The sequence below is a fragment of the Leucopleurus acutus genome (genome assembly GCF_964270905.1).
Source record: "Leucopleurus acutus genome assembly, chromosome: 11".
NCBI classification, from domain to species: Eukaryota; Metazoa; Chordata; class Mammalia; order Artiodactyla; family Delphinidae; genus Leucopleurus; species Leucopleurus acutus.
In genome coordinates this window covers 95,575,905-95,598,529 of record NC_139152.1, presented here as the reverse complement: position 1 = coordinate 95,598,529, position 22,625 = coordinate 95,575,905, and the positions used below count along the sequence as shown (strand labels likewise).

General features: G+C 41.3%; 1 protein-coding gene across 4 annotated transcripts in view; it reads right to left on the bottom strand.

Moving 5' to 3' along the window:
* Window positions 1–22,625, bottom strand: part of TNRC6B (trinucleotide repeat containing adaptor 6B) — a 250,895-nt gene that overhangs the window by 17,429 nt on the left and 210,841 nt on the right. For all 4 annotated transcript variants that reach the window (XM_082849698.1, XM_082849695.1, XM_082849697.1 and 1 more), the window contains 4 exons: window positions 17,696–17,821; window positions 5,553–5,684; window positions 5,192–5,287; window positions 4,850–5,030 (listed from right to left, as the gene is read on the bottom strand). In XM_082849698.1, coding sequence (XP_082705824.1) covers window positions 4,850–5,030; window positions 5,192–5,287; window positions 5,553–5,684; window positions 17,696–17,821 — 535 coding nt within the window. The remainder of the gene's footprint in view (window positions 1–4,849; window positions 5,031–5,191; window positions 5,288–5,552; window positions 5,685–17,695; window positions 17,822–22,625) is intronic.

Sequence of the window (22,625 nt, the reverse complement as noted above, 5' to 3'; positions counted from 1 at the left end):
GGGCATCTTTCTCATTAGAAACTTGTGGATTAAATGCCAACACGATATGGCAGCACCGTTAACTAAGCAATAAAGTGTAGTAAGGAAAAAAAACTGAAGAAGGCAAAAAAACAAAAAACCCAAAAACACACAGGAGATAAGTGCCTTGAAAGGTCCAATCTACAAACCCAAAACTATGAGAGGAAAATCAGTGCAAGGTTGTATGTAACTGTATCTTTCTTCGATGTCACATAGTGACTGGCCTGACATTAGAATAGAATGTGCTCAACAAATCTGGATGAAAGGAATTCTGTGCTCTAGAGGCTGCATTAACAGAAGGTAGAGGGCACTCCACTCGTGACCTCTGGGGCTGCTCATGAGCTATCACACCTCCAAACCCAGGAAAACACTGACTTGACTGTCCTTGCTATTTCATCAAACCAAACTTCCTCAGTCCATCAAGTAGCCTCCAGTAATTCTCCAGTTCCCCGACAGAAATTCTAATCAAACAAGTCATTTAGTTCAGTCCAATGAATATTTATGGAGAGCCTAATTTGTGCCAGGCTCTGTGTTAGGAGCTAAGGTACAATCAGAGATAAGACATGCCCCTTGCCTTTCCAGGGCCTCATTTCACCAGTACATTCCTTTTACCTCCCTTATCATTCTTACAAATACAAGCTCTTGGCTACCTTATCTGTCCTTGCCAGAATTACTTTCTTTGCCACACACTCTAATTCGTTGTCTATTCATCACTACCACTTGTCTCAGGGCTTACCTCCTTAAGGAAACTCTCTCAAATTAACTTGTCCTTAATTGATCACTCCTTCACTCTCTTTGCCGTAGTTCTATATTTTCCACTATTACTTTGGTTGCAGATTAAAAAACAAGTTCCTGGGGTTTTATAATAATTATAAATGGATAAAGAAGATGTGGCACATATATAAAATGGAATATTACTCACCCATAAAAAGAAACGAAACTGAGTTATTTGTAGTGAGGTGGAGGGACCTAGAGTCTGTCATACAGAGTGAAGTAAGTCAGAAAGAGAAAAACAAATACCGTATGCTAACACATATATATGGAATCTTAAAAAAAAAAAAAAAAGTTTCTGATGAACCTAGGGGCAGGACAGGAATAAAGACGCAGACGTAGAGAATGGACTTGAGGACACGGGGAGGGGGAAGGGTAAGCTGGGACAAAGTGAGAGAGTGGCATGGACACATATACACTACCAAATGTAAAATAGCTAGCTGGTGGGAAGCGGCCGCATAGCACAGGGAGATCAGCTTGGTGCTCTGTGACCCTCTAGAGGGGTGGGATAGGGAGGAGATATGGGGATATATGTGTATGTATAGCTGATTCACTTTGTTATAAAGCAGAAACTAACACACCATTGTAAAGCAATTATACTCCAATAAAGATGTTAAAAAAATAATAATTATAATAAAGAATAAATTATAAAAGAAACAAATCATCCACAGTTGCCCCTTTAATACAACTGTTCTAATCCATGTCCACATGCACATGTGATATTGACACACCATAATACCAGGAAAGATATAGTTATTCTTCTGCTATTTTAATAATCTCTACTATTCATAACTCTACTTTTCACTGGATATACCATACACAGAAATATTACATATTTTGATAAATTTTAAACATAAAATTTTATTTGACATGCCCTTCCTGATGAGTGACTTTGCTTCTCCATTAGTTCAGATATTTGTGAGTGACTATGACTTAATACTAGAATGAGATTTAGTTCACACTATTCCTATTTAAAAATTTTTTGTAGTCTTGATAAAGCACTAAGATATCTTACACAAATAAGGCGATGGGAAAAGGAGGAGTCTTGTAATTACATCAGTTATTTTACATTCCTTTTTAGGTATATTTCCTCCCCCCCATCCGCTCAATAAAACAAATACTAAAACTACTTTTAGTATTTAGTATATATTTAGTATAAATACTAATTTTTAGACAGGTCATTATCACATGACAATTCAATTAGGTATGTTTTCCATTTTGCTAAAAGCAGAAAATTAGAAACCATCTACTTTACAAAAACAATCAGCTAGGGGGATTTCCCTGGTGGTCCAGTGGTAAAGAATCCGCCTTCCAATGCAGGGGATGCGGATTTGATCCCTGGTTAGGGAACTAAGATCCCACATGCCGCGGGGCAACTAAGCCTGCGTGCCACAACTACTGAGCTCGCGCACCTCAACTAGAGAGCCTGCATGCTGCAAACTACAGAGCTCACGAGCCCTGGAGCCCACGCGCCACAACTAGAGAAGAGAAAACCCTCATGCCACAACTAGAGAGAAGCCTCCACGCTGCAACTAGAGGGAAGCCCGTGCTCCACAATGAACACCCAAAGCAGACAAAAAAATAAATATTAAAAAAAAACAGAAACAAAAATAGCAAAGGGTAACCCGTTAAGCAGTCATGAAAGTCATTCAACTTTTTAATTCTGAGAAAATATACCAGTAGAGGCTTTATCAATATTTATTAAGAAACTTAATTATTCTTGCTAGTCTTTAACCTACAGGTATTTTTTTTTTTTTAGTTTGCTATACTCAGCACCATTTATACTCATGTATATTCATTCATTTTATTACAGCTTTGCCATATAATCTTTTTTGAAAAAATTTTAACCTGTGTAAATGCTTTAACTATATTTTCATCAAAATCTTACAGCTATAGATTCAATTTATTCAAAATAGTCAGCCAAATCAGACTTGTTTTCAGTCCCAATTTTTCAATTCCAAGAAATGTGGTAATATGAATTAAGGAGAATTGTAACTGTGAAATAAACTGCAAAATGCATCTTGTAAGGCAGATTATAAGTGGTCAGATCACAATTAATATAAAGACCTAATAAAATTAATTTATCCATTGTTTAATAAGTGAGCAGATATAAATAAGTCAATATGTTCTTCCTCCTTACTTAATTTTGATTATAATGCAGAACTAACTCTTTAAGTTACTTATGAAACAGGAATATGATTTTAAAAAAAAACCACCCATGAAATTTCTTCAGTAAATGTACATATGTATATATACTGAACTCTGATCCTTTAGTCATTAGGAATAGTTAAGTATAACAATCACAAACAACACGATTAATCTAATAAGACATCATGATAAAATTTTTCTATATATTTAATAAATAAGAGAGGTATACACTGCTAAAAATTAACAGGTTTGTAGCCAACACATAATTTTACTTTTTAATAGGGGGCAGCAGATAGTAAAGATGTTATAAAGACTGTCATTGAAATAAATACATCATGATTTTAGGTTTTTAACAACTAATTGACCAGTGCATACCCAGTCTAAAGGAAATCACATAAAAGTTTATCCACAGGCTTTACCTGGTTCGCTGTGAAAATGTCTGTTTCAAAGAGTCAGTCTCACTAAACTATACTGCTCAAGCCGCTCAAAGGTGCTTTTCTTTTCAACTAAGACATACCCTCAGGACGAGTACTGAGAAGGCCTGAAAAGATCTGTGTTGTTAAAACAAGTGGAAAAGCCACTTGTGGCCTCCAGATGCTCTCTTTGCTTTATACGACTGGATTCCTTTTCAAGAACTACGCACCCTTTGACTAAAGTGGATATAAAAGAAGCACAGTTGCCCCACTTCACTATCATGTACAGTGTCTAAATTCAGAACAACTGAACACACACCAACACACCCAGGCTCTTATGTCAAGCTTCATCTGTAACAGAAGACACGATTCAGAAGGTGAAGACTGGAAACCCAGGGGTAATGGCACCATCATTGGTCATCAAGGGAGGCTTCCTCCTTGCCTGGAACCTCAGAGAAGCATGCTCTAATAGGATATGGGATGGTGGAAAATCTGCCCTTCTTTTATGTCATATGGAAGAAAGTTTATTTTGAGTTTAAAAGTCAGTTCTCAGGCAATCATTTTTAAGTACAGTTGGTAGAACTTGAGGATCTGTAAATTAATTCCCTTACAACTATCCAGGATCAAGGAGTCCTTGAACTCTCTGCTCTTCTCTGGATGTGGCCTCCCCAGGGGGCAGTGGGCACCTCACAGAGCACAGAGAGCAGGGCCATTTGTCCAGGGTCACTTTGTCACCTGGGAGTATGGATTTCAAGTCTCCCCAAACTCTTGTTTTTGAGTTTGCAGAGAACAGTATGGTCTTTACTGAAAGAAAATCTAAATGTTGTCAGTCTGAGAAGAAAAACGCTGTGGGGTGTGGTACCTTTTAAATTTTATTTTTAAATCACTGCTGCCTCACTGATTGGACTCTGCTTACAACATGTTCCCCAGTTCTGAAAGAGCTACGATTTGCCTGCCAACAAATTCTTGATGAATGTCAAAGGTATAACTTTACTTGTGCTAATTCTATTTAAGTCAGATGAGATACTAATATCAGAAGAATTTTATCAGTTTGCCTTATAATTTTAATATCAGTTCCCCATTTTTTCAAGAGAAGGTAATTTTATCCAGAGAGCTAAACGCCTCAACTTGTACGTAATTTATTAGATTATAACCTCAGACGTGTGTAGCAGTCACAGCAGGTACAAACATTTAACTGGCTCGAAAAAATTCCTGGTGGTAGGAGAGCTGATTGCCACTCACAAGTAATAAAAGACTGCTTTGGACCCAGAGAAGGTGGAGGCCTGTCTCTGTTATTTACTGTGTGGTGAGCTTCAAGAAACCACTGAGACTCTAGGATATCAATAACTCAGATATCTCACCTGAAAGAGAGGGATACAAATATTCACCTACCCTGCACAACTGTTGTGAAAACAGCGTAATGTAGGTCCAACCCCCAGGCTGAGAACATGACTGGCAGGTATTTTTCAACAGGCAGTTTTCATTACTTCACAGCTTACCAGAACCATATCCAGGTATTGGCCCTTTGGTTTGAAGGTCTGGGAGCCCCACATTTAGAGCGTTGGGGACCATGTTGTCCAGATGCGGCTTGGGCCCAACGGGATGAGACGGCGAATGTTTCATGCTGGGCTGCCTCTGCTGCTGCTGCTGCTGCTGCAGGGCGCTCACCATTCGAGCCAGCTGGAGGCGAGCAGGCGCAAGGGAAAACGGACACGTGAGAAGCCAACACCCTGAACCTCACGGGGAAAGGCGGCATTTGAGTCATGTTTGCCATCGAAGAGGTTAAGCAGAGACGCATTCCTCCCGTGGAGCACCAGGGGGACCCTTCCAGTGCCACGTACCTGCTGCTCCTGCTGCTGGCGCACGGCTTGAGAAAGCTTCCTCTGGTTCTGTAACAACTGCTGCTGTTGCTGCTGCTGCAGGAGCAGCTGACACGCCTACAAAGCAGGGGAGAAAGAGAGGACGCAAGTTTCCTTAAGACAGACTTACTGGGAAAACTGTGAATGAATCAAGTGCCCGTGAAGGAAGCACCACCGAGTTCCCAGTCTACGGGTCACATTTACCTGCAGTTGAGCTGATATATCAACCCTTAAGCACACTCAACAGTTTGCATGAAATGAAGCAAATAAAAGCTAAAGAGAAAAAAAAAAGAAAAAAAAGCAAGTAACCTTTTTAGCTATAGGAGGGAAATCTGCTACTTACCAACTGAAACTGGGGAATCTGTGGAAGCTGGCTCAGCATGGCAATTTGTTGAGGAGATAACTGGGGCCCCACATTGAAAAGACCTGGATTCAGGCCACTGTTGGGAAACTGCTTGAGCATTGAGGCAGAAACCTAGCCAAAAGAAGGAACTTTCAGAATTTATCAAAATAAAATTTTTATTTTTCCGTGAAATGAATCTTATTAGAGCTAAAGCAAGCACTGCCAATTTTTTCCTTGAAAAATATTTATGAAAAATATTGAACGATTGGGAGAAATACACCAAAGTGTTAACAATGGTTGTCTTTGGTGAAATTACAGGAGCTTTTTAATTCTCTTTTTAGACTTCCAAATTTTTCTACACGAAAAATTATGAATTTTACAATCTAGAAAATATCAAGAAAAAAATTAATGATAATACAACTTTTGTCTGAGAAGTTATTACTGGAAATGTGCTATAAAAACATCCACGGAACCCACTGAATCAGTGAGTGCCATGGAGAACAAACTTACTCCCTCTTCCATGAGTGGTAAATAGCATTGTGGTCAGAAGCCTAGTTCTAGAGGCAGACCATGTGGACCTGCGTTTTCTAAGGTATAGGACTCAGAGCAAGTGACTTACTAAACCTTTCTAAGCCTCACTTTCCTTATCTCCAAAACGGTTGTTTGAGGATTTTACGAGTTAGTCCGTGTCAAATGCTTAGAAATGCACTCCGTACATGTTCATATTATTTCACAGCATGGTTCTTCAGATGTCCAGACAATGATTACAGCTCCCCTGCATCTCATCTCCAGGCTACATATGATCAGTTCTCTCACCTGTATCTCATTCAATTTCTCAACGCAGAGCCCAGGACAGAAAAGCCATTTCCCAACGTTGTCTAATACTGGGTAGACCTGGCCATCACTAACTATTCTTCTAAAAGCCATGCTTTTAACAGTTCCTACAATCTCAACTTCTCTGATGATCATATCATAACTCCTAACTCACACATTAAGCCTACTGTCAATTAAAATCTACAATATTAAAATTGTAGATGGGGCATCAGATTAAAATTACATGGGGCGTTTTACTCTCCCATGTAATTTTTAAGCAGCTGGGTTTAAAAATTTTATTAATTTATGTTTTGATCCTTAGGACTTTACATTTATCTTTATATGCATGGCACATAGCAGATGGTCGATAAACACCTATTAGATGAATGAACCTCTCATATTTTAACTTACTAACAGTCACCCCACCAAGTTATTTTCTACCTATTATTTCACTTATTCCCAGTTTGAGTTTCCCCATCTGGTGACTGACAGGAATGTTGAACTTGACAGAGCTGAAGATAAATTTAGTCACGTGCCACTAAAAATATCCTTCCAACCTGAAACTGGTCTAAGTCCAGGAATAGTCATTCATTTCTAATCAACACAACTGTTTTAGACAGCTTGTCTAATGACTTGTCAAAATAGAGATACAACAACTTTATCGTTCCTATAATCCAAAATTTTTTTACCAATCAGTGAAGAAAACGAGTTAAGTTCAAATATGTTAGCAAACTACGATTCTCGATTCCTAGTACAGGTGCTCAGAAACCATGTTTTTGATAATCTTTTCTAGAATCTTGCTTGGAATTGGCACCAAGTTCATCAGTCTTTAAGCCACTTTCCTTGTTCTTTCAAAATTAGAAAAAAAAAAAAAATTCCCCCATTCTCCTTACTTCATTGTAGGGGAGGGGTGCTTCTTTCCCACTGCTGACCTGAGGCTCCACACAGAGGGGCATCCACCTTTATCATAACACTCTGGGCTTCTTTCCCTTACATCCTGGCAGCAAGCCCACAGGGAGGACTGCCCTATTCCAGTTACTAGGGGGTAAGTTTGGAATTCAGTATTAGGAAGCTCACATTCTCCAGTATCAGCTTTCTCGGTAGTAAAGGGGACGTTTAGGCCCCTGGAAGCCTTCCTCTTTTTGTCTTAAAAATTCAGGATTTGGGCAGGAAAGAGGGGTTGTCATTATTAAACCCTCCTCCTTGAAGACCCCAAGCGTTCTTCAAAGATCACAGTCAGGGCTCTGCAATTCTTTCCACAAATTCTTTCTCTGCTGTAGGATTTAATGCATCTTAAACCCTTTCGGTTGAACACCCTTATTCTTAACAGAGAAGACAAAAGCAGTAAAAATTTTCTTTCCACTTAATCAGTCAGCATTATATGAAGAGTCCAAAGCTATGATTCCTTTCCCAGTCACCACATTGCACCAAACCAACCTCTAAGACACTTTCTACAAGCCTCAACTTATTTTGTGTTTTAATCTCCCAGCATGACTCTCACACATTCACCCTTGCTTGCATACCCTTACTTTCCATCTTTTAAAAATGACCCTATAAAACGTGAGTCATCAGAAAGCTTTCATCAGAAGGCCTTGGGGTCTTACCATGTTACCTTTCTTTAGCATCACAGTCAAAGTTAAATTCTTCAGCTTCCTAATACTTTTGAGTCACCGTCTCTGCTACATTCTCAAGAATATCTGCCTATCTTTTCTTTGACACTTTCTAGTCTAAAAACATCTAAGTTCAAGTTTCCTATACTTGGCTCACCAACTCATTTTCTTCCAAGATCTCAGGCACTTGCATTTAAACTATCAATTCTCTCATTTTGGAAAGTATTTTGATTTAAAGTAATAGTTTTCCCAGCTGCTTCCTCTCTACTCTCTACGAGATGCTGAGTGTTGCCAACCAATTAAAAAACTTGTTTGACGCTACTATATAAAAAACAGATAAACAACAAGGACCTACTTTATAGCATGGGGAACTATATTCAATATCTTGTAATAACCTATAATGGAAAAGAATCTGAAAAAGAACAGATATATAGATATATATAACCGAACCACTTTGCTGTACACCTGAAACTAACACAACATTCTAAATCAACTATACTTTAATTAAAAAAAAAAAGATAAACTGACTTAAAAAAATGAAACAAAACAAAAACCCACCTTATTTGATTTTCTATTTTAACAGACCCCTAGCAGACAGGACCTCAAAGCAGGCACACCATTACTGTGCACTTTACCGCTGCACGAGTTTTATGGCCAGCATGAGGGACACACCTTCCACAACTCATCTCAAATAATAATTCTTCTTCATCTCTCCTTTGAGTTCACCCAAATGGTCACCAGTGTGGCTTAACTTATTGTCTCTGATATAATGGTTCTAACCTCACTGTATTAAAAGGTTTTTTTCTTTTTTTTGTTTGGTGGGGGGTGGGAGCGGTCGGGGACAGGGAAGGAGGCTACGAGTGGAGATGTATCCTACGCTATCACACCATATTCTAAACCAGAGTCTTAGACCATACCTCAGTGACTCATGAAATCGTATTTCTTACCTTCACAGTGTGAATCTTAAATTCATTTGGTTTAGCAACTATACCAGGTTGAACTGTGTCCCCCACCCCCCAAATTCATGCCCAACTGTGATCTCAGAAATGTGACCTTATTCAAAAGTAGGATCTTTGTAGACATAATCAAGTTTCAGATGAGGACATAATGGATTACAGTGGGCCCTAATCCAATGACTCGTGTCCTTAGATGAAGAGAAAGTCCAGAGACACACAGGGAAGAATGCCACGTGAATATGGAGGTGGCGATGGGAGTGACGCATTTACATGTCAAGGAACACCAAGCCCTGCCAGCAGCCCCAGAAACTAGGAGAGAGGCACGGAGCAGACTCTCCTCTGGAGCCTGCAGTAGGAACCAACCCTGATGACACCTTGCTATCAGATGTCTAGCCTCCAGAACTTGTAAGAGAATAAATGTCTGTTGTTTTAAGCTACCCAGTTTGTGGTCATTTGCTGTGGCAGTTTCTAGAAAAGAAACGAATACAGTAACTCTGTTTGCAGGCCTGTGCCATTTGGTATGTTAACTACTAGCCTCATGTGGCTACTGAGCAGCTGAAACATGGCTAACCTAAGTGGAGATGTGGGTTGTTTTTTTTTTTTTTTGGCCGCAGCACGTGGCATGCAGGATCTTAGTTCCCCAGCCAGGGATCGAACCCATGCCCTCCTGCAGTGGAAGCGTGGAGTCCCAACCACTGGACTGCCAGGGAAGTCCCGAGATGTGTTTTAAGTGTAAAATACACACCAGATTTCAAAGACTTGGTATTAAAAAAAGGAAAGTAAAAATTTTAATATAATTTAAAAACATGGAGTAAAGGTTGAAATGATAATAATTTAGATATATTGGTTTAAAGAATATATATTATTAAATTAACTTTACCAGTTTCTTTTTATCTTTTAAATGGGGCTACTAAAAACTTTAAATCCCATTATGTGGCTTGTGTTACATTTCTACTGGACAGTGCCGCTCCAGGCTGTCTGTACTGATCAGCGTGTTTCTGACTTCCTTTCCAAAGCTTTCATCTATGATTCATGGGAAATCTCCTTTGCTTATTTTCTTTCCCAACCTACTGGCCTCCAAAATAAAGAGCCATTGTCTGAACTGTCATTTCTCCTCCCTTCTTTCAGTTTTATTTTTTTTTAATTTAACTTATTTATTTATTTATTTTTGGCTGCATTGGGTCTTCGTTGCTGTGCGTGGCTTCTCATTGCAGTGGCTTCTCTTGTTGAGGAGTACGGGCTCTAGGCGTGCGGGCTTCAGGAGTTGTGGCTCACAGGCTTCAGTAGTTGTGGCTCGTGGGCTCTAGAGCGCAGGCTCAGTAGTTGTGGCGCATGGGCTTAGTTGTTCCGCGGCATGTGGGATGTTCCCGGACCAGGGCTCGAACCCGAGTCCCCTGCATTGGCAGGCGGATTCTTAACCACTGTGCCACCAGGGAAGCCCTCTTTCAGTTTTTAAAAATAAATTTATTTATTTATTTATTTTTGACTGTGTTGGGTCTTTGTCGCTGTGCGTGGGCTTTCTCTAGTTGCGGCGGGCGGGGGCTACTCTTCGTTGCGGTGTGCGGGCTTCTCATTGTCATGGCTTCTCTTGTTGCAGAGCATGGGCTCTAGGGGCACAGGAGGCTTCAGTAGTTGTGGCACGTGGGTTCAGTAGTTGTGGCTTGTGGGCTCTAGAGCTCAGGCTCAGTAGTTGTGGCGCACAGGCTTAGTTGCTCCACGGCATGTGGGATCTTCCCCAGCCAGGGCTTGAACCTGTGTCCCCTGCATTGGCAGGCGGATTCTTAACCACTGTGCCACCAGGGAAGCCCCCTCTTTCGGTTTTAAAAGACCTACTGGACAAATCAGCTCGTCTCCTGATTACCGTTTCTCTTCAGTCTTGAGAATGTATGTTACCCCTTGCCACGAGCCCATGATCCCACCACCTTCCTTACTATTCCTACTACTCAAACCTAGCTAAAGAAACCACCATTCAAAGTAAAACATGCCCATGACCCAGCAGTACCCTAGAGAAATTCACCCTAGGAGACAAATAGAGGAATATTCACAGCAGCACTGCTCATAATAGCAAAAATCTGGAAACAACCCAAATGTCTATCGATAGTAGGGTAGAAAAGGTAAGTGAAGGATAGTATATTCATAGAGTAGAATACAGTATGAACCACAACTGCCTAAATCAACATGGGAAAATCTTACAAGCATTATCAAGTAAAAAAGTCAGAGAAGGCTACATACTGTATGATTTCATTACATAAAGTTCAAAAAAGGGAACATGAAACATATTATTTACAGATAGACAGATACAGAAAGACCTTAAAGAAATGCTAACACAACGTATTTTTATTCTTTAATTTAAATGTCAGCATCTCATATGTTCTATAAATTGACAGTTATAAAGACTATCAAGGTTGTACTTTGAGGACTTCCTATCTAGCACTGCTCAACTTCTCTCTTCTTTTTTTTAAAATTTATTTCAAAAAAAATTTTTTTTATTGGCTTGTTTATTTATTTATTTATTTGGCTGTGTTGGGTCTTCGTTTCTGTGCGAGGGCTTTCTCCAGTTGTGGCAAGTGGGGGCCACTCTTCATCGCGGTGCGCAGGCCTCTCACTATCTTGGCCTCTCTCGTTGCGGAGCACAGGCTCCAGACGCGCAGGTTCAGTAGTTGTGGCTCACGGGCCCAGTTGCTCCGCAGCACGTGGGACCCTCCCAGATCAGGGCTCGAACCCATGTCCCCTGCATCAACAGGCAGACTCCCAACCACTGCACCACCAGGGAAGCCCTCAACTTCTCCCTTCTTCAGATTCACATGTACTGTCCTCCTCCAGTGAATACAAAGGACCAGACAGATGCTTCACTGGGCTCCTGGCAAATGACTATTCATACCTGGGTTGCAGAGTAATTAAAGTGCAGGCTTGCACATTCCCATGGCAGGGAATTAATTATTCTGGCTTAAAATCCTTTCAATCTCCAGCTGGGCTGGAGAAAGTGAAGCTCTAGTTGGGAGTGAATATGGCATTTAATGAAGCGTTACAAGTGCAAAATGACAGCAATTTAAAAGCAAGACAGACTTCCCTGGTGGCGCAGTGGATAAGAATCCTCCTGCCAATGCAGGGGACATGGGTTTGATCCCTGGTCCGGGAAGATCCACATGCTGCACAGCAACTAAGCCTGTGCACCACAACTACTGAAGCCTGTGCGCCTAGAGCCCGTGCTCCACAACAGGAGAAGCCACTGCAATGAGAAGCCCGCACACCACAACGAAGAGAAGCCCCTGCTCGCCGCAACTAGAGAAAGCCTGTGAGCAGCAATGAAGACCCAATGCAGCCAAAAATAAATCAAAGTAAAAAAAAAAAAAAGTCTCTTTATTAAAAAATAAATAAAAATAAAAGCAAGACAAACACTTCTAGAATATGTTACTTTCTGAACATTTGAGTAACAGGAAGAAAAAGGCAAGGTAGAAAAAAACCATGGTATGGAACATTTGTAACAAATCTTAAAGATGAGTTTCAATATCTTCTTCCTATGTTTACATTACTGACTGTCCCTAAAAAGTGGTTAAAATGGATGTAAAATTTGGTAATATTCATCAAGAATTTTATAAATTTATTTGTTTATTTTGGGCTGCATTGGGTCTTCATTGCTGTGCACGGGCTTTTTCTAGTTGCGGCGAGTGGGGGCTACTCTTCATTGAGGTTCATGAGCTTCTCAATGCAGTGGCTTCTCTTGTGGCGGAGCACGAGCTCTAGGCACATGGGCTCAGTAGTGGTGGCACACGGGCTTAGTTGCTCCGCGGCATGTGGGATCTTCCCGGACCAGTACTCGAACTCGTGTCCCCTGCATTGGCAGGCTGATTCTCAACCACTGTACCACCAGGGAAGTCACTCGTTAAGAATTTTAAATGTTCAGGGATTTCCCTGGTGGTGCAGTGGTTAAGAATCACCTGCCAATGCAGGGCACACAGATTTGAGCCCTCGTCCAGGAAGATCCCACATGCCGCGGAGCAACTAAGCCTGTGCACCACAACTACTGAGCCTGCGCTCTAGAGCCCGCGAGCCACAACTAATGATCCTGTGTGCCACAACTACTGAGCCTGTGTGCCACAACTACTGAAGCCTGCGTGCCTAGAGCCCGTGCTCCGCAACAAGAGAAGCCACCGCAATGAGAAGCCCATGCATGGCAACAAAGAGTAGTCCCCGCTCACCGCAACTAGAGAAAGTCCACGCGCAGCAACAAAAACCCAACGCAGCCAATAAATAAATAAATAAATTTATAAAAATAAAATAAAAGAAGGTCTGGGGAATGTATTTAAAAAAGAAAAAAAAAGAATTTTAAATGTTCATGTGCTTTGACCCAGAAATTTCATTCTGGGCAACTAAATTTAGAAATAATGTGGGCAAAGATCTATGTATAAAGGATTTCTCTACAGCGTTACTTATGACAGTGAAAAATTAGAAACAATATCCAATAATTGGGAAAGGGAAATCAAATCAAGTCTACCTGATGGAACATTTTGCTTTGTTCATTAAGAATGATCAACTTGAAAACTATATTAGTAACCAGAAAATGTTATGACCCAATGTTAATGAAAATAGCAGGCTGCTGTGACCATGAATGCAGTTATGTGAAAAGCATGCCTGTATACGAACAAAGTCTGGATAGGGGATTACGTAAAAATAATTCTTGTCGTTGCGTCCAGTGGGATGGGAGGGTAGTTTTGGGAAGAATTTTTTTCTGGGACTTCCCTGGTGGTCCAGCGATTAAGACTCCGTGCTCCCAGTGCAGGGGGTCTGGGTTCAATCCCTGGTGGGGGAGATAGATCCTGCATGCATGCCGCAACTAAAAGCTCACATATGCAACAAAGATCCCGCATGCTGCAACTAAAGACCCGGCACAGCCAAATAAAAATAAATAAATAAATTTTTTCAAAAGAAAGAATTTTTATGTTAACCATGTTTTGCTAAATAAACACATTTCAAAAATGTAGGAGAACGCAAGTACTTTTCCTTTCCAAGTAGAGCAGATACTTTGGTCATAAAGAGATTTGGAGACCCTAAGTCTCTCAGACTAAGTTCACTGTGCTTTCCTAACAATTCCACTTTCTAGATCATTCTGAAATGCATCCTCCTGTGACTTGACATATACTTACTGAACTTAAAATACATGCCCTGCACAGTTGTCAATGTTCAGGATGCAGCAACCCACAGAGCAGCCACAGATCCTGCCGCTGTGAAGCTTATTACCCTCCTGGGGGTGGGGTGGGGGTGAGTAACGGTGGTGGTGGTGTACTATACACAGCCTGGGACAGCCTCCCTATAAGGTGGGACTGAAGCAGAGCTCTGAAGGAAATAAAGACGGAGCCATGTGCCAATCTGGGAGAAGAGCATTCTGGGAGTATGTTCCGTGTACTGGGGCCAGCTGGCTGGAGAGGTCTGGACGAACAGGAGAGCGGCAAGTGTGGGGGGCAGGGAGGTCACCAAGAGCCCCAAAGACCACAGTGAAGAGCTGGCTTTGTATTCTCAGTGAGAGAGGGAGCCAGGAGAGGGGTCCCGGTAAAGCAGTAACATGATTTACCTTCACTTTCTGTGATGACAGCAATGTCCCACATCTGCACTGTCCATACGGTAGGCGCTAATCTGGTGTGGCTATTTAAATTCACTGAAACCAAAATTCAGTTCTTCCATTCCACAAGTCACATTTCAAGTGCTCATGCGGCTAATGGCTACACTGGACAGTGCGGTCTTAGAGGATCGGTGTGAACTCGGGGCAGAAAACGAGACTCGAGGGAGCAAGTATGGGGTGAAGGGGGGGGACCAGTCGGGAGACCATATGGTCACAGTAGGAAACGGCAGACGCTGGATGAAGTTTTTTTTTTTTTTAACATCTTTATTGGAGTATAACTGCTTTACAATGGTGTGTTAGTTTCTGCTTTATAACAAAGTGAATCAGCTATACATATACCTATGTCCCCATATGTCTTCCCTGTTGCGTCTCCCTCCCTCCCACCCTCCCTATCCCACCCCTCCAGGCTGTCACAAAGCACCGAGCCGATATCCCTGTGCCATGTGGGGATGAAGTTTTGAAGGGAGGATTTGTTGCTGGATTGGTTGTGCGCTGTGAGAACTCACAACCAGCTCTGGCCTGAGCACCTGCAGGATGAGACTGCCAGGTGCTTGGAGGAAGAGGATGTTTTGAGGGGAGAGTGGGATGAAGCAGGAAGTTCTGTTTTGGGCGTGTTCACTTCAGATGCCTATAAGGCATCCTACTAAAGATGGCCAGAAGTCTTTGGGGTTCAGAAGAGAGACCTGGGGTGAAGTCACAGTTTTGGAACTGTCAGTATTTTAAAGTCATTCCACTGGGTGAGATCACCTAAAAGTGGATGTAAGTGGTGAGAAGAGGTTCAGATATTGAGGCTGGGGTATTCTGATGTTTAAACACTGGGGAAGTGAGGAAGAACTTGTAAAGCAGAAAGACAAAGAAAGGCAGGTGGAGAACCAATACAGAAGGTGTCTGAAAGCCAAATGAATTATTTCAAAAAGGAGGGAGTGATCCACTGTGTCAAATGCTGATACATGAGTAAAAACTGGGGAACAGATCACTGTGTTCTACAACACAAAGATCACCAGTGACCTTCACAAGGAGGTCTTAATTCCCACTGCCACTATCTTTTTTTAATTTCATGCTGTGTTTCATTCATTCATTCATTTATTTGCGACAGGTCTTAGTTGTGGCTTGTGGGCTCCTTAGTTGTGGCATGCGAACTCTTAGTTGCAGTATGCATGTGGGATCTAGTTCCCTGACCAGGGATCGAACCCGGGCCCCCTGCATTGGAAGTATGGAGTCTTAACCACTGTGCGACCAGGGAAGTCCCCCTGACTGCTACTATCTTATCTGGACTCCTGCACTAGCTTCATAACTGATCTCCTTTGCTCTAGTGATTCTGTCATTCAAACATGTCATCTATATCATGGTGTTATTTTTCCAAAACTTAAATTTTCCTATACTGCCACTCAGTTGAGAAATCTTGCCTAACACTATATTATCTTTAGCAGGAGCAGCCAGACTCTAGGGAGCATGTAAAAATCCCCTGGGGGTGGTGAGGCCCCAACACCCAAGACTCTGTGTCTCAGTAGATTGAGGAAGACCCAGAAACTGTGTTTTTAAGCAGCAGCCAAGATAATGTTACAAACCATGGTGACCAAAGGACAAAGTCCAAACTACTTAGCAAGACAAACAAAACCGTTCCAAATTTGGCCCCAAACTTCCTGACTATCTTCTTCCTATTCCATTCTAGACAGCATACCTACACTTCCACAAGCTCAAACTAACTACTCACACTAACCGCATTTCCCCAAACGTGCCGTGTCCTTCCAGATATTACTGCCCCCTGCACAAGCTGCTCCTGCCTCCTGGAAGGCACCTTTCATCTGGCTGTGCCCAGCGAACTCTGACTCGTTCTTCAAGACCCAGCTTAAATGTCACTGCTAGTGTGAGGTCCCACCCTGCTCCCCAAACTCTGTTAAGCTTTTCCATGCAGCACGCTATCTACCGACTACTCTGCCATCACCGCCACAACTCCAGGAGGCAGCGATGGGAGAGGCAGTGTTTTCTTCAACCATGCACTGCCAACACACAACCTGGAACACTGCAGACGTTCGATAACCATGGATGGCTGTTGGCCTCATGGCAAGGCATGTTGGCAAGTGCTCCAAAAGGCAAGACACTGCCACTGTAAAGGGCTGGGGAAGTCAGGAACAGCTCTACCTGGGACTTGAAGGATGAGTGGAACTCAAGAGAAAGGGAAGGGGAACAAGAGAGACCTAAGAGGACTCCAGACAGGACCGTGAAGATGGGGGCAGGGGTACGATCAACATTCCTTCCTCTACCAAGATGGACAGACTCAACATCCAAAGCAGGATTTGAAATCTATAGATTATGGTTTCAAATAAACATTTTAAGCTTCTGTCTTACAAGGTGTATCAAAAAACAAACAACAAAACCTGACCCTTCACAACCTGTTGGCTGGATCTAATAAGTATCCCACCCCCTCTTATACGATGGGACAGACTCAAAGCTCTTGATCTTGATTCACACACTGAATCTTTACTTGGGCTTATCAGCTTTTACTTTGCTCCTCAGACCTGTTTCCCACAAAGGTGTATGAGAGGTGGTATGTGGTAGACTGGCACAAATCTCTCACCTATACCCCCGAACAACTCGTCCAATCTCCTGCTAATAGAGGGTCCTAAAGGGTTCCCATGGTACCCAAAAGACCGTGTCCTACACAAAGTTGCTCTGTGAATAAGTCTCTGCCGCTTCATTAGTTCTTGAACGCCCCCTAGAACACCCAGTCAGTGTTTTAGTATGTATCTCCTCAAAACTTTTCAGAATAACCCAGAACCTGGCAATTACCCTGTGAAGCCTTGAGGGCAACCAACTTCTGAATGTTGACACATCAGAATTTACACAATAGTTTTAATTATACACAGTTTAAAAATCAATATAGCATTGGGAAAATATACAGGAGATCTAAAAGGAATATAATCATAATGCTTTTCATGTAAAAACATCTACTTTGTATGCACGATACAATAAAAAAAACAAACGAGATTTGTCATCTTGTTCTAAAAATCTTGATCCCTGGCATCCGGATTTTTCCCATTTTAGATGGGTAACTGTTATTCCTTTTATGCCCACAAAACCAGTCAGTTGACAATTAGTAACCACCTGGACTTTTACTTATGAATTGTGGATCCATGAACGGCTTACCTGGGGGGAAATGAACTGGGGAGGCACTTGCGCCCGGAGATTAGGAGAAGAATTCAGTGGCTGCACGGGGGTGTGCACGCCTCTCGATTGTGCTGTGCTATTTCCAAACAAACCATGATTGCCACCCTGTCAACGGAACAGCGACGGTGAGGCTTTTTGTTAACATAAGAAAACACAAATAAGAAACAGTTCAGGTTTTCTCTCCCTCAGAAGAATCATATCCCGTGTTCCGTGGAATCACAGAATTTTACAACTGAAAAAAACTCCTGATCTCAGAATGCTCAGAAAAGTATTCAAATCCAATCATGGGCATATCATCACCACCCCTGCAGTCTGATGCATTCTATAAACCAAAAGCATTAAACTTAGTCAAATGTTAGAAAAAACACTACTTTGTTGTTGTTGTTACTGAAAGGTACAGGCAGTATAACATTTATTTAACTACTTTCTTTTTTAAGATTGGGTTTACCGAATTTATTCTCAAACTATATAACCTGAGACGCACCTTAAAAAGCAACTGAGTAAAAATGCAGGCTTGTGAATAATATCAGTTGTAAAACAATACTATGATATGACTTCTCTGAATTCGTTGATTCAATCATAAAATCAGTGCCACCCAACTGTGAGCCTAGCTCCCTGAGGACCCTACTCCAGATCCGAGCACCCTTCCCTGTCCTGGGTCTGCTTGGTCCCTTCTTTACTAGAGGAGGAAATGTGAATCAACCACGGAGTGAGATAAAAAAGGAAGAAACGGAAAAAGTGAAAAATCATTCCAGGGCTACCAAAACAAAACATTACTCACCTGTAACTTCTCATTCAAATGTATGACTATCAGTCTAGTCAAAAAACAAGCTTAGCTCCCTGATTTCTGGATGATCAACTCATTGAAGCAGTTCTAGACTGCTCCAACCAAAGAGCTATAAAAAGCTGGGCTGTATATGATGGCCCTTCCTTTCCGACTTGTTTCTAGCAGAGAAGCAAAGAAATCATATTCGATACTTGACGCTGCCCGACGTAGTTTTCTATACCATCTTCACTTGGCCTCTTCAAGGCCCAGCTCAGAGGTCAAACTCATCAACAAAGTCTTCTCCCAAACATTCCTCATTGCACATTCAGATTCACTGAGCCCACCTCTACATTCTCAAAACACTTGAAAACTCTTTGATAGGATCCATCATCAAATCATATTACAGTTATCTTCCATCCTGTACTTCCACCACCAGCTTAATATTTCCCTCTTTGTACTCCCAGAAACTCAATCAAGCCCTGGTCTGTAGGATGAGCACATCATTTGCAAACATCCATGACCCACCAATTTCATACACTTGAAAACAAACGTCTCACTGAACACCGTCAGTGAAGACAGCTACACCACTGCTTATACCAAGTCTGTGCGCTCTGAGCTGAGGTCATCACCATCATCTTATCCCTGGAATCGTGGGGATTAAGGCAATTTTAAAGAAGAATTTTGTCCTTAAGTTCTAGAGCACCAAAGATATTTTGATGGCTTAATGATTCAAAATAGATTAAGGGACTGCTTCAGGGGAATTAATGAACTTAAAAGTATTGAAAATAAAAATGATTATGAATATAAAGTAGAAATGGCAATTAAAATCTGTGTACATCTCATAAAAGAAAATCAAAGATCCACCATGAATTTTAAATCTCCCAGAGGACTGTTTAAACATGAAAAGACCTTTAGTTCTAGAAACTCTAATGTCTCTGCCTCTCCTGTCTTACTAATCAAACTTGTCATTCTGAGGTGAAATGGCTCAGTTCTAACTTTTCTGAGATCCTGGTAGTCTGGAGCTTAGCTACTAATTCTTCCCAGGAAAATAGGAAACATTTATTTTGCTAAGACTATTCCACTGAGATCATTCTCACACTTTACTATCAAAGTAATGACCTTGTTATTAGATGTTAATTATTCATGGATGGCCCTTGGATGGTGGGGTTTCTGACAGCTAAAGTCCTTGCCAGAACCTATGTTTTGCAGGGCTCCAAACTGCTCTGTATGGGTCGTTTTAAATTTCAACCTCTCTTTCTGGTAAGAGGTATTCCAAAGAATTTACCTTTTTTGGTTTTTGTAAAATCAAGCCCTACTTTCCTATTCCTAGGAGAAAGAGTCCATCCCACTCCCACCAAAGGTTTTAGGTTTTCATTATCAAGTGTCTCTAAAGCCATACCAAACACTTGGATATATCTGATACAGATAATAACAAAGATAAGTCAACATAAGTTTATCAAAAAATACCTTTTTTAAAAAAATAAAACCCTTTTTAGATCATTTTTATTCATTATTTACTGTTAAATCTTGCTATTTTATTTTTTGGCTGTGGCATGTGCCTGGTGAGATCTCAGTTCCCCGACCAGGGATGGAACCTGGGCCATGGCAGTGAAAGCCCAGAATTCTAAACATGAGGCCAACCAGGGAATTCCTATCTTCTCTATTTTTTAATATGGAACCTTTGGCATCACAAGTTGGTCATCTTCTTGGCTCAGAAGTAGCTATTTTGTACAGTACTGTATTTAATGGTAATCATACAAATCCAGTCTTTTTTTTTTTTTGCAGTACGCGGGCCTCTCACCGTTGTGGCCTCTCCCATTGCAGAGCACAGGCTCCGGACGCGCAGGCTCAGCGGCCATGGCTCACGGGCCCAGCCGCTCCGTGGCATGTGGGATCTTCCCAGACCGCGGCATGAACCCGTGTCCCCTGCATCAGCAGGCGGACTCCCAACCACTGCGCCACCAGGGAAGCCCAATCCAATCTTATTTTAAAAAACTATATTTAGAGATTAGGAAAACCAGCGTCAAAAGCATATATATATATATATATATATAAATGGTGGCTTATCTGGTTATTTCTAAAGCTTCACTGTTGTGTGTGAGGCTTTAATGATGACCTGAGCCTAATAATTATTGGTGATGTTTGCCTCAACTACAATGTTTAACTTAGAAAGGTATATAGATTAAAAACAAGGTTATCAAGCTAATTGAAATCTTCTGTAATTTGGGAAAAACCCTCAAATTTTATTTTGAAATTATGAAGTATGTTAACTCTGCATGAAAATAGTGTGAAAAAACCATAACCATATTTGGATAGAACATGTATAATCAACTTGGTTCACAATGGACTTTGTAGCAATCCACAGATCAAAAAAATGAAGAGAAATGACCTTTTTTTAGAGTCCAGTGCACAGCTAGTTTGGCTGGTCACTTATACTAAAGTTTATGTACTATAAGTATCTGATAATCAGGTGATCCTGGGAGAATACTTATGATCACCATTAACCAAGAATATTAAGACTATCTTATATTTGATATATGTCAACCCAAAAGACCCCTCCTCCCCACCAAAATGGATATAATTGTTTCTTCTCTGTTTATATAAGTAATACACAGCCATGTCCTCTGTGGAAACATTAGGAAAAAGAGCGAAATATCAAGGAAGAAAACAAAAAACTACCTATAACTCTCAATCCAGAGTTAAGCAATCTGAACACATGGATATAATATAGTCCATTTTTAAAATGTGCTAAGGCAACAATTAGAAAGCATATGAATGATCTATATGCGTCTTGAGAACTATAGCGTAAGAGGTGTTTTATACCATCCTTTCATTTCTATGTGAAAAGTCATCACGTGCAAACAGAATGGACGCAACTAATAATTAAATGTCCTTCTGTGACATTCAGAGATGAAAGCAGAAGGACAAGTAAGTAGTCATGGAGCTAAGGCCAGGAAAGTATCACTGGAGCCACTGTCACAAAGGAATTGTCCCCAAATTCCTGGTTTTCTCCACAAAAACTACAACAGAGCTACTGCAAGGTGACAGACAGAGGCCTGCTCTGTCCGCCTGGGCCTGTAAAGGCGAGGCGGCATGATCAGGCCAGCCCTGCCAGTCCTGTTTCTGCTGCACAGCCCTTCCTTGGAGGACTGACAGATCCAACCCCAGGAAAGGCGCTGCTCCAGGCTGAAGCTGAATCAAACGCTGGGCAACATCAGTCTTCTTAAAGCTTCATTATCTAACATGTAAGTTACCTTTCTCTGGGTAATATGATACTTAAGGACACTGGATTCTTAAGATGCTGTAACCCTCCAATATTTAATCTTACTAGTTTTGCTGCTGTTTTCTAATTAGCAATTTTATTAGATTGAAAAGACCTCAAAAGTAGTCTTGCCATTCAATCAAACATTCAAAAATGTCAAATATGATGCTAAATTAGATGATAGAAGGTACCTGTAAGCTTCTTTAACATTTTCCTAAGCCAGTCATTAGTTAACTATTAAACGTAAACTTATGACCAAAAATGGGAAGACAAAAGAAACATATTTAAAATAAAACCCATGTTGAGAAACATGAAGAGAGATGGGTTCTATGGGCTGAAAGAGCTAAAGCCTATACTTAATATCATTCTGTGCATTCAGTAATCAACAAATTTCCCAAGACAGACAAATGATGCAATAAACTGCAGACCAGGGCCAAGGCGAGGCCACAGCCAAGCAGTTATAAATTTGAGAGGCCTCCTTACTTGTCTAGCAGCGAAGTTTTGGGGGTTGAGCCCTGTGCCGATTGCTCCAAGGCTGACGTTGGGTAGTGTGGAACCAGAGGGAGACAGCTTGTAGCTGGGAGAAGGGGAGAAGGGAGAGCAGGGAGCCTCATCCCCAAGGCACCCATCTTGATTGGAGAAAGGCAAAGTCAGCTGAAAAGTAGTAGTAGTTAGCCAATCACAGTGAGTGTTGGTTAGTGAAGCAACAGAATGCAAGAAGGGAAAAGAGAAACACCAGGAATAAACAAGGTTAGAGTGTATTAGCAGTAAACGAGGATAGAATTTGGATCTGATAATAGTCATGATACTTTGCCCAACAGACACCATCTGTCATCCTCTTTCCTATAGATTCTTATCCTCTAAGTTAGTTAATACATTCT